The sequence below is a fragment of the Bactrocera dorsalis genome, chromosome 3 (assembly GCF_023373825.1).
Source record: "Bactrocera dorsalis isolate Fly_Bdor chromosome 3, ASM2337382v1, whole genome shotgun sequence".
Taxonomy (NCBI): Eukaryota; Metazoa; Arthropoda; class Insecta; order Diptera; family Tephritidae; genus Bactrocera; species Bactrocera dorsalis.
The window spans coordinates 47,444,045-47,456,368 of NC_064305.1; the positions used below are offsets into that span (position 1 = coordinate 47,444,045).

Consider the following 12,324-nt stretch of genomic DNA (forward strand, 5'->3'; position numbering starts at 1 on the left):
CCTAATATCAGTCACCAAAACTATGCTGATGATTTAGTATTATTTTCTAATTCCTCTGATTTGTCCGTTGTTACGTGTTCCTTTTCTAAAATCTTATCTCTCTTATTCCATTGGTTCGCTTCTTCGGGCACGTCAATTTCTTCCTCTAAATCTAAGTTATTACATATTTGTAAGAAACATCATTGTAATACACCCACACTTACCGTTAATAATATAAATTTAATCTGTACAGATAGTTTTAAGTTCCTAGGCTTAATATTAGACTCTAAGTATTCATTTAAGCAACATTGTCAATATGTAAGAAAAAGACTATTTGTTACCAACATCTCCGATAAAAAACATATTGCCTGAATCTGGACTGCCTTTTTAAAAAGACAATATGGAAGACAGCTTATATAATCTCTATCAACAATGATGATTCTGCTCAGCTTTTAATGAACCCAACTATTATCCCACCAGTCAGCCGAAAGCCTATGATGCTAGTGCTGCGTACTATAGTTTATATAATAATTTGTTTATTATGTAAGCTTTAATAAAATGAAATAAAAAAAATAAAATAAAACAAAACAACCTATTGTTTCAGTAAAGAGAATGCAGCTTAAAACAAAGAAAATGTTTCTAAGCAAACAATATGTAAACGAACCTAAACAAATAATATAATCTGTAAACAAACTACCAACTAGTAATAAGTACACATACTAACTAGTATAAATAGAAGTTAAAACCATGTAATAAGTTAGTCTTAAGAGTATAAATAAAGAGTACACATTTCGGTGCAGCTCAAAATATATTCTTTTGACTCATTTTTACTTCTGGTAAATTAACCACATGTAAAACATTGATAAGTGATAACATCATTATTTGATTTCTGAACGCGCACATGCGTATACATACATTCATATGAGCATGTGCAGATACATAAGACTAATATGATAGAAGATGTATGTATGTATATGTATATTGTTGTGATAAATTTAATTTCTAATGCTTGGGCATACATACATACATATATGCCATGTCATTATATGCCGAAAATACATACATATATTTATCTTCATATTCTCTGTTTGAGTATGTGAGAGAACTGTTAAAAATGTTAAAATTCCACATCGTGAATTCTGTGGTTGTGAGGTGAATTCCGTACTATAATGTATAAAATGTTCGACATCGAACCTGCACCTTCTCTATGTTTTAAGTTCTCCGACTTAACTACCTAATAATAAAAATGTAACTAAGTACTATCTATCTCCTAACTAAATTTCATCAAAATCCGTTCAGCCGTTTTGGCATGATAGAGCAAAACTCCCAGCAAAAACCATAAAAAAATCACTAACTCAATTCAGTTTTCTGCCTACTTCCTACCCCCTAAGAACGATGGCGTGATTATTTATAGCCTATGAACATTTCTAGGTTATCAATTATCATCATACCGAATTTCATCAAAATCCGTTCATCCGTTTAGGAGTGAAAGAGTAACAGACAGACAGAGTTATGTACTTTCGCATTTATAATATTAATTTGGATTATATGAGTAATTTCTGAGATAAAGGCCGACATGTCCATATAGACCTTGGGCGGCATTATGGAAAAATTTCTTCACATATTTTAATATTATTTTTAGTATTTTTATTTCATTTACTCAATATGTATATAATATCTCAAAGTCATAGTTTCATATTAAATATGCATATGTATATTATTATTTTTTAATAGTAGCACCTACACGTAGTGGTTGTAGTTGTATGGTGTACGCTGCTACATAGTATGCGTTGATTACGAGTATTTCGTTGATTTGCACATAAAATATCACATTCATACATATTTATGAAATTATTAGATATCTTCAAAAAAAGGCAGTTTATTTATGAGGGGAAAAATGAGCCAATTTGCGATGGTTAGCAAAATCTTAAAATTAATTTCTGTTTTGTCATAATTGATACTACGAGGTTTGACAATTGAGTAATGAGACTGATTTTATTGCCGCGCCTGTGGTAAACCTGTGATCTTCCCTTTCTCTTTTTTCGACATTCTTCCCCTCTCCATTTATAAATATATGTACCATCGCTCTAGCTTGTTTAGTTCGCCTGCTGCGACAAGTTGTCAAGTCAAAGGAGAAAACGATGATTATTGCCTTTTTTGATAGCCGTGGAATCGTCCACAAAGAATTCGTTCCACCGAGGAAAACTGTGAATCAAGTCTACTATTACCAAGTACTCGAAAGATTGCGAAAACGAGTCAACAGGGTGTACCCAGACATCGCTCGTAACTGGATCCTTCACCGCGACAACGCGCCGTGCCACACCGCCCTCAGCATGTCCCAGTATTTGGCCTCTAAAGGGATCGCATTGTTGAAACAGCCGCCTTATTCGTCCGACATGTCACCCTGTGACTTTTTTTGTTTCCTAAAACAAAATCGGGGGTCAAATGAACCCATTTTGAGTCGATTACGGACATCCCAGTCGAAGCGTTCCAGAAATGTTACAAAGCATGGAAAACGCGCTGGAATCGCTGTATAGCTGTCCAATGGGATGGCAGAGTTGTAGAATAATTTTCAAATTTACGGTTTTTATGGAATCAGTGTCATTACTTAATTGTCATACCTCGTATATTGTCTTCAATCGGTTGCAGTTAAGTTGAAAAAAGTTACTAAAACTTGTGTGTGTGTCATACTATACATAGTCATTTATGAACATTCTTGAACGAAATACAAGCTACTGGCAAAAAAAGCTGTCGTAAACCTACACCAATGGACGTTTTGAATTATATTTGTTTTAACCAATTAGTAGATATCGTTCTTAATTTCTTTACGGCAATGCGGGTGTTGGTAACACTTCCTATGTCCGTAACTAGTAGAGAAAGCACTTTCTCTAATTGAAACATTAAAAAAAATTATCTGCCCTCTATAATTTGTTGAGAACGACTGACAGGCTTGGCTACATTATCAATTGAAAATTAAATGACACAAACTCTAAATAATAAAACAGTTGTGTCTAATTTAAAACAAATTAAAAGGACGATAATATTGGTAGTCGAAAAAGTCTTTTCGTATTTTGTCAATAGATATTCGTTGCGGTCGTATATCTCCAGTGGTACCAATCACATAGTGTTGGAAGGATGAGATTTTATGCTTCAAAAAATAATTAAATTCTAGGAAGTTGAAAAAAAGTTACAGTTGTTCAAAAATGAATGAAAATAACGAAGAAATTCGCTATACTTTGAAATTTTTGTATAAAAAAAAGAAGAATGCCACGCAAGTCACCAAAGAAATTTCTGAAGTTTGCGGAGACATAGGACAACAATGGTTCGCTCGCTTCCGTTCCGTTCGACATTACACTGATGGAATAATGTCTCTAGCGGAAAAATGGCAAAAAGTATTTACTAGTATAAAATAAGTTGATGTTTGATTAGAAATACGAAAAGATTTTTTCGACTACCCAATATATACATATATTACAATAAATTTTATTTATTAATTATTACCCGGATACGGTTTTCAACTCAACTGCATTTTGGGTGAAGTTTTGAAATTCGGTACTATCGATATCAACTCATGGATGGTGAAAAATTTGTTTAGCCTCAGGGGAAAAAATCCGAAACTGGACGAAGCAAACTACAATTTGAAAACAGCAAATATAATATAACATTAAGGGACTTTAGGAAACATAAACATAAGGAATCGGTATAATATATTATTCTTGGGAATTAAAAATTTGAAATGTTTTGTTCCTCTTCAGATATTTGTGTTTTATCTGCTACGAACAAAAAGGGTGTTCATAACTTTTAAAACCTGCATGTTCTTTCATATCATTAAAAAAAAAAATAAAATGCTTTCTTTTTTAAATGAAAACTACTTATGAATCTGTCACAAGCCTTGTTTAAAAGCCATTTAATTTTTAGTAAAACTTTTGCTTACTTGATTTTAGGGAGTTCAAATGGATTTGACTGTTCACAAAGGTCTTTTCTTATGGGCAACACCAGCCCTTACATTTCTGTCACGGTAATATATGTAAGTCAAAACTGATGAGCATTTTAATAATTATTCACCTTTTCGTGGAGAATAACTGAATTGAATTGTTTTTATTTTTCATTTACAAATATACAGCGGTCAGATATTCATTTTTTAGGTTATCAACATTAATGAAAAAAAACTGCAGAGTGTCGTAACAAAATTGCAATTGCAAAATTGAATTGCTTTGACTCCGATTGCGTTTCTCCTTTTTAATAAATTTTAAAAGCTATTAATTTTATTGTTATGGCAAAATATGCTTAGAATGGGCGCAGAATTTGACATTTTGTCTTCGGCCGGACCTGCCTGGATTTGACATTTCGCTTTAAGGTAGGCCCACTGTCCAATTTATACATCTATTCTTGTGAAGCGCTTCCAGACCTTCCCTCCCACTTTTACATCGATTTCTATAACGTCCTGCTGAACCACATTGATCCTTTTGTGTTTCTGACATATTTATTGAGTCGGTAATCACTCCTCATGAACACGTATACCAAGTTTTTTCACGATTTAACAATTTCTGCTCTAATTATTGCTTGCTTTGATGGACGAGTAGAAAAACAGATAGACTGTCGAACAAATATTAACCTGGAATTCAACTTACACATTAGAAGATTGTCATAAGCTGTAATGCGACAGGTGATAGAGGGATGAAACAAGTTAGACATATTTTAGAAAAAAATCAACTAAGAACTAAACCTAAAACTGAATTTTTTAGTCTTGTTTTACAAAGAATTAATTGACAGAGCAAAGAGATGTCGCATAGATTACATGTATTACATATGCAACTTATAATATTGTTTATTAATTAAAAACTATTAACTGTATTATTACGTCAGTCACATTAAAGAATTTACTTACTTATTTATGAAGAGAGTTGCTTGTCCATTTCGTGTATAGCTGTAGTCAAACCTCCCTCCAGATTCTATCAGTGTGTCATCAAAATAGTATGTCATCTTTGGTTTTGGATAACCATATACAAACCACATTAACTCGGTGTTATGATTTTTGACTCCATAATTGCAATCGTTTTCTCGTCGTAAAAATCTGTTAATGAAAAACAATGTATTTTAAGAACAAGAATAATTTCAACTCGGCGTGAAAGATAAATGCTATATTCCTATTTGTATTTTGGAACAATATAAAAAATCGTATGTTCATTTTATCCAATGTATGTATGTATATACTCGTATATGAAGGAAGGCTAAAAAGTTTTTGTTTTCACATTTACCGATCATGCCAAAAGCTTTTAATGCTGTGAATTATTTTAAAAGTTTAAAATTATATATATTATATGAATTTGTAAACCAAATTAAAAAAATATTTAATGGTTAAAGCGAACATTGTTATGAACAATAATGTAATTTTTGATATTTATTTAGTAATACACAACAAATCAAAATAACATTTTTTGTACAAAAATGTTCTTAGTATTTTGTGGAACCCCCCTCCTCCTCATAACCTCGGCTATTCGTTTAGGCATGGATTCAAACAAACATAGAGGATAACTTTTGTTAATTTCTTCTTTCCACACAGCTTCAATAATTTTTTCCATTCCTTTTAGACTTTTTGAGCGCTTTTCTGTTATCCTTTCGCCCATATATTGTGTGTAATGCCAGCAGTTCTCAATTGGGTTGAGATCTGGACTGTTTCGTGAGATACGCAATTCCATAAAACACTTTTTGTTTTGTAACCTGTAAGTGTTTGTAATGAATTATTGAAAAATATATTTCAATATTTTTATGCTTTAGTTACCGTTTTGGCTCTATGGCAAGGGGCTGCTGTTTAATATTTGGTAAAACGTGGGCAACACACTGTGGCATTTCCGGCAGGTCCAAATAAATTAAATTTGGATTCGTCGGAAAAAATAACATTTCCCCAATCCGTTTTAGTGACTTTGCCCACTCTAGTCGCTGTTTCTTCATTCGTGGAATGAGAAGTATATTACTCCAGTTGAAAGCGATCACTAATGCACATCCGTTTAATTTGTCGTTCGTGACGAGGTTTTACTTTTTTCGGACGTCCACTGCCCTTTTTCGAGCTAATGAATTAAAATTCCTATAATTTTTAGTTATATCGCGCATGCTCCAATCACTTATGCCCATTTCACGAGCTATTTGACGTTTGGATAATTTATTTTTAATAAAGCTACTATTTCTGCTTTATTTTCTGTTGACAACACCAATTTCAACTTTACTTATTTTCACAACTTACTCAAACGAAAATACCGCAAATACTAAAACAAACACGTGCGTAGGCTAACGGTTTTAGAAATAACGGTAAATAGTCCAGTCATTATCGCCAAGGTTATCGACACAAAAATACAAAACAGCAACGTATTTCTACCTTCCATTTTCCAAATATATTTGTATTAATGTGGGATCCGAACACCGGACTAGAAGTGGTCAACAATACAACGCTGACAAAAGAACATAATGACGCAACGCAACCCTTTAACTGGAACGAACAAGACAACCCAGCAAAAGTCAGTTGAGTTTGAGTTGCCGTGAACCAGAGATAAAGAGATGTTTAACTCCTCTCTCACTGGAAATGAGAGAACAATTGTTAAACGTCAAAACCTACTGAACTTTGACAGCTAATCGAGTTCAGTAGGTTTTGACGTTTATCAATTGGAAACGAGCGATGGCCAGATTGAAATCTTACCAAAAAAATATGTAAACGGAGGGATTTGTTGCATCGTTTAAGACCACTTATAAAAATGAAAAACAATGAAAATTAAATAAATTTGTGAAATTTAAAGGTATTTGATGAAAGGTTTTGTAATTTGAGGCATCATAGTATTGTTTTCAATGGACAATGATTAAAAACATTTAATGATTGAGAGCTAACAGGATTAAATTCTTTTATTGGGTATTGAAAGGTCAAAATTCAGTACTTGTAATATACATTAAAAAGATTTAAATAGTTTCTCCATATAATAAATAACCACTACATAGTAATTTTTATTCGTACCAAATGTTGGGTGTTTTAATTTAAAATGCCCAAAAATTCTTATTTTGTTCGATCTGGCCATAATGGAAAATGTTATAAAAAACGCTTATTTTGAGGCGCTCTCACACTGGAATAAGTTTAACAACCCTTTATCCCTGCCGTGAACTGTAAGTCGTGCCGAGTCGTTATCCGCGAAAACGTTCATGCTAGTGCGCATGTGTGTACTACATCTATTTTTAAAAAACTATATTCAAGACTTTGTTCATATAATTTTAAGAACTACATATATTCGAGATTTTGTTCATATAATAAACACTGATTGAACGTTTAAGTGTTGTGTTTAATGTCCTGACGGGGAGTGTGGGTGGTGGTCACTTTAGTAATCCCCATAAGTGGTGTCAGGTGTGAGATCGAATCGGTACGTGAAAAGTGACGCTTACAGTAAAATAAGCCGGGTAAAGGAAAAATTGTCGAGCAGTGCAATAAAACATTACGCGCATCTAAAACGCTTAAATTGAATATTCTTTAAAATATCAATAAGCAGCACAGAAAAAATTTACAAATCTGCAAAAATTCGTTTCGTAAAGTGGGTATATAACGCCAAGTTGTACATAACGCCAAGTTGTACATAACACCAAGTTGTACATAACGCCAAGTTGTACATAACGCTAAATTTGTACATAACGCTGAGATTGTACATGACGCGTAACGAACGGCTAAAATTTGAAATCAGCGACGAATCGACACCGACACTAGCAACGGGAGATGCATGTAAATGACATCGGCAGAGGCTGAGCAGTAACGAGACAGCGAACGAATAAGAGCAGTACACTTGTGTAGCAGCGATCGCAACATAAATGAGAGAGGCAATGTAACAAGTTCCATTCAATTGTATTAGAGGAGATTTTGCACGGCGGTGGCTGTAAGTGCGAAATAGAAGCGTTTTGCTGCAGCGAGTTTACGAGTTGCGTGAATTCTGTACAAAAGGCTTGTGTGCAGAGAGTTTGTGTGGCGGTGGCTGTATAGCACAAACATACTGTGTTTTGAAAATATTGCTGGAGGCGGTGACATTTCGTTACTTTGGGTTTACGACACGATTGCGTGGCAGTAGCTGGAGAGGAGAGCGTCGATATAAGAAGAGCAGCAAAGTTGAGAGAATTTCGTCGAGTTGCGGGAAGCAGATAAGTAGAAAGTAGTAACTAAAGAATTGATAATATGCAACCGAATTGCCAGACGTGTTAATTTCAACATTTTTGTATTTACATTTAAACAATAATTAAATTGTCATAATTCCTCAAGTTAATACAAGAGAAATTAAAATAAAGAGTTAAGTTGAGTTGAAATTGTAGAATTAAATAAAAAACATTATTTTGATGAATACATAATTCAATTGATGTGAAATTTTAAGATTTTTATGAATTGCAGTTGTTAAAACTAAGTGAAGAATTTGATACAAAATAGTGAAACAATTTGAATTTAAAGTATAATTTTATACCATTGTTAGCTTTAAGAGAAAACGAAAGCACACTAATTTTTTTTAAATGCTCTAACATTTTCAGAACATACTTGTTTAACATTATATTTTATAACTGTGTAAAATTAATATTTTTATTGTTATCGCTGACAACGACTGAATACCATGGAACGGCGTGAAATTTTAATTTTGAATGTGAGTGGGTTGAAACAAAAACTGACTGAATTGGGATTGGTGACTACAGGACGTAAGATAGTTTTGCAAGACAGACTGCTTCAGCATTTCGGTCTAACTGCTGACGGTGATGAAGATGAATATGTTTCTTAGTATGAAGATGTTGGTTCCTCCCCGCCAAGTGTGAATCAGGGTCCGACGAATGAACGTGCAACGTTCACACTGCGTGACATTGAAGACTCTTTGTCAATGTTTAATGGTTCTAGCTCTCCGGGTGTAGAGGAGTGGTTAGAAGAGTTTGAGGAAAACGCCACTGCGGTTCACTGGAACAATTTACAAAAATTTATATATGCTAAACAGTTGCTGAAGGGAGCGGCTAAAATTTTTGTGCAGAGCCAACGTGGTATTACAGATTGGAATTCATTAAAGCAGGCATTAAAGTCAGAATTTGGCATTATTGTTTCATCTATTGAAGTGCATCGCATGCTTAGAAATCGCCGCAAGCGTCCAAATGAGGGTTACCGCGAATATCTATACGTTCTCATGGAAATTGGAAAGCCGATAACATTAGATGAGTTGAGCTTAGTGACATATTTTATCGAGGGCATTCCCGACTCCAATGCCAACAAAAGTAACTTATATCAGGCCAAGACAGTTGAAGAGCTTAAGATGCAGCTTAGTGTATATGAAAAAGTGCGAGCAGGTCGGCAGCAGGTAAATAGTTCAGGTTCAGGTCGATCAGGTGAAGGGAGCAAATCGTTTACTAATCTGGAGAACAAGAAAGATAATATAAGACGTTGTTTCAAGTGCGGAGATGCCTCGCACATCGCAAAAGATTGTCGTCAAAATCAAATTAAATGTTTCAAATGTGGTCAGCCAGGACATCGCGCTATAGATTGTCAACAGCAACAGGTTGAGGTTAAAAGAGAGAAAGGCAATGTGAATACATTAAGTATCCAAAGGAAGCAGGTCGATGAAACCGGAGGATGCATTTTTAAGGATATAACCTTAGGGGGTACAACATTTTCCGCGTTAATCGATACCGGATGTGACCTTTGCTTAATTCGCCGCGATATTTTGTTGTTGTTAGATGACAGCATCGAATTGAGCAATGACAAACGACACATGGTAGGTGTCGGAAACGCTAAATTAACGACACTAGGTAGCTTCAAAATTCTGGTAGTTGTCGATGGTATGGAACTTAATATCACGTTTCATGTGACTAGAGAATGTGACATGCGATACTCAGCAGTAATTGGTGTCAGTGTATTAAAGTTGGTTGACTTGGTTGTGTCAGAAGGCTTAAGATGCAGCTTAGTGTATATGAAAAAGTGCGAGCAGGTCGGCAGCAGGTAAATAGTTCAGGTTCAGGTCGATCAGGTGAAGGGAGCAAATCGTTTACTAATCTGGAGAACAAGAAAGATAATATAAGACGTTGTTTCAAGTGCGGAGATGCCTCGCACATCGCAAAAGATTGTCGTCAAAATCAAATTAAATGTTTCAAATGTGGTCAGCCAGGACATCGCGCTATAGATTGTCAACAGCAACAGGTTGAGGTTAAAAGAGAGAAAGGCAATGTGAATACATTAAGTATCCAAAGGAAGCAGGTCGATGAAACCGGAGGATGCATTTTTAAGGATATAACCTTAGGGGGTACAACATTTTCCGCGTTAATCGATACCGGATGTGACCTTTGCTTAATTCGCCGCGATATTTTGTTGTTGTTAGATGACAGCATCGAATTGAGCAATGACAAACGACACATGGTAGGTGTCGGAAACGCTAAATTAACGACACTAGGTAGCTTCAAAATTCTGGTAGTTGTCGATGGTATGGAACTTAATATCACGTTTCATGTGACTAGAGAATGTGACATGCGATACTCAGCAGTAATTGGTGTCAGTGTATTAAAGTTGGTTGACTTGGTTGTGTCAGAAGGTTCGGTTGAGTTCAGGGCAAAAGTTGAGAAGTCTGAAGCAAATCAGATAGTGGAAAAGGGGTTGGGTACAGTTGTGGCCAAAAGTTACTTAGATTCGAATGAGACTGAAGAATGGTATGGAGATATTGAGGCAGAATTTAAAGAGTTGTGCGCTGTGGCCGTAGTTGAAGAGGCTAGAGAGCCTGATATAGACTTATCCCACCTTCAATTGTCAGAAGCAAACGTAGTAGAATCCTTGATTAAAAATTATGCCCCAATAAAAAGCAAGGAGTCACCTGTTGAAATGATAATTATGTTGACCAACGATTATCCCGTTTACGAAGGGCCTAGACGTATATCATACGCGGACAAGGAAGTGGTAGAAGAACAAGTAGGGAAGTGGCTTCAGGAGGGAATTATCCAATCGAGTACATCAGAGTACGCGTCGCCCATTGTACTTGTTGCCAAAAAGGACGGAACAAAACGTCTCTGCTGTGACTATAGGCGTATAAACAGCAAGATAATGAGGGACCACTTTCCAATGCCATTATTAGATGATGTGATTGAGAGGCTGCAAGGAGCGAAGGTCTTCACGACCTTAGATTTGGCAAACGGGTTCTTTCATGTACTTGTGGAGGTAAATTCCAGGAAGTACACTGCGTTTGTGACTCATAACGGGCATTATGAGTTTCGGTATGTACCCTTTGGGATATCGAACTCGCCTGCTGTGTTTTCTAAATATATTTTTGCGGTTTTGAGGGACTTGGTGGAAGAGGGGACGGTTATTGCTTACATGGATGACCTTGTAATACCCGCTAAGGACATACATAGATGAGGGAATCCATAAGCTCGAGCGTGTGTTGGCTAGAGCAGCCGAGTGTAACTTGCGAATAAAGTGGAGTAAATGTCAATTTCTCAAGAGGAAAGTAGATTTTTTGGGGTATATATTAGAAGATGGTACTATAAAACCGTCAGAAGCTAAGACTAGGGCGGTTGAAAATTTTCCTATACCCCGTGATCCGAAGGCAGTACAGCGTTTCCTTGGGTTGACCTCTTATTTTCGGCAATTCATTGAGAGTTATGCAATGATTGCAAAATCTCTATCAGATCTTTTACGTAAAGATGCTCAGTTTGTACTTGGTGCCGAACAGTTAGCAGCTTTTCAACAGCTTAAAGCAGCACTAGTGAATGCTCCCGTTTTGCGGTTGTATAACCCAAAAGCGTTGACAGAGGTGCATACGGATGCATCCATGCACGGATATGGGGGTGTTCTTCTTCAAAAGGACTCTGACGATCAACTTTTCCACCCCATACAGTATATGAGCCGCAAGACAACAGATTGTAACGCGTTCGCTATGACGATGCGGAAAAGGGACATTCCCTTAAGAGTTTCCCGATGGGCGTTATTTTTACAAGATTTCAACTATCAGATAGAACACAGAAGCGGAAGTAAGATGAGGCATGTAGACGCGTTGAGCCGAGTTTGTTGTTTGATGTTAGAGGACTCCCTACAGCACAGATTGCGTCAAGCGCAGTTAATGGACCCTTGGGTGAAAGCGGTTGTTAAAGTCCTGGAAAAGGACAGTTATGAAGACTTTTTCGTGAAACACGGGGTGCTCTATAAAGATCCCATTAAGGAATTGATAGTTGTACCTGTGTCGATGGAAGACGAGATAATAAAAATTGGACATAATCAAGGTCATTTCTGACCAAAGAGAACCAAAGACGTAGTCGAGAGATCATTTTATATACCACAGTTGTTAGCTAAAGCATCAAGTATAGTAAAAAGTTGCGTAGCTT

The 12,324-nt window shown here is 35.7% G+C and overlaps 1 protein-coding gene across 13 annotated transcripts in view; it reads right to left on the bottom strand.

The window, feature by feature from the left end:
• Window positions 1-12,324, bottom strand: part of LOC105228775 (obscurin) — a 369,554-nt gene that overhangs the window by 42,646 nt on the left and 314,584 nt on the right. For all 13 annotated transcript variants that reach the window (XM_049451168.1, XM_049451169.1, XM_049451171.1 and 10 more), the window contains one exon: window positions 4,868-5,053. In XM_049451168.1, coding sequence (XP_049307125.1) covers window positions 4,868-5,053 — 186 coding nt within the window. The remainder of the gene's footprint in view (window positions 1-4,867; window positions 5,054-12,324) is intronic.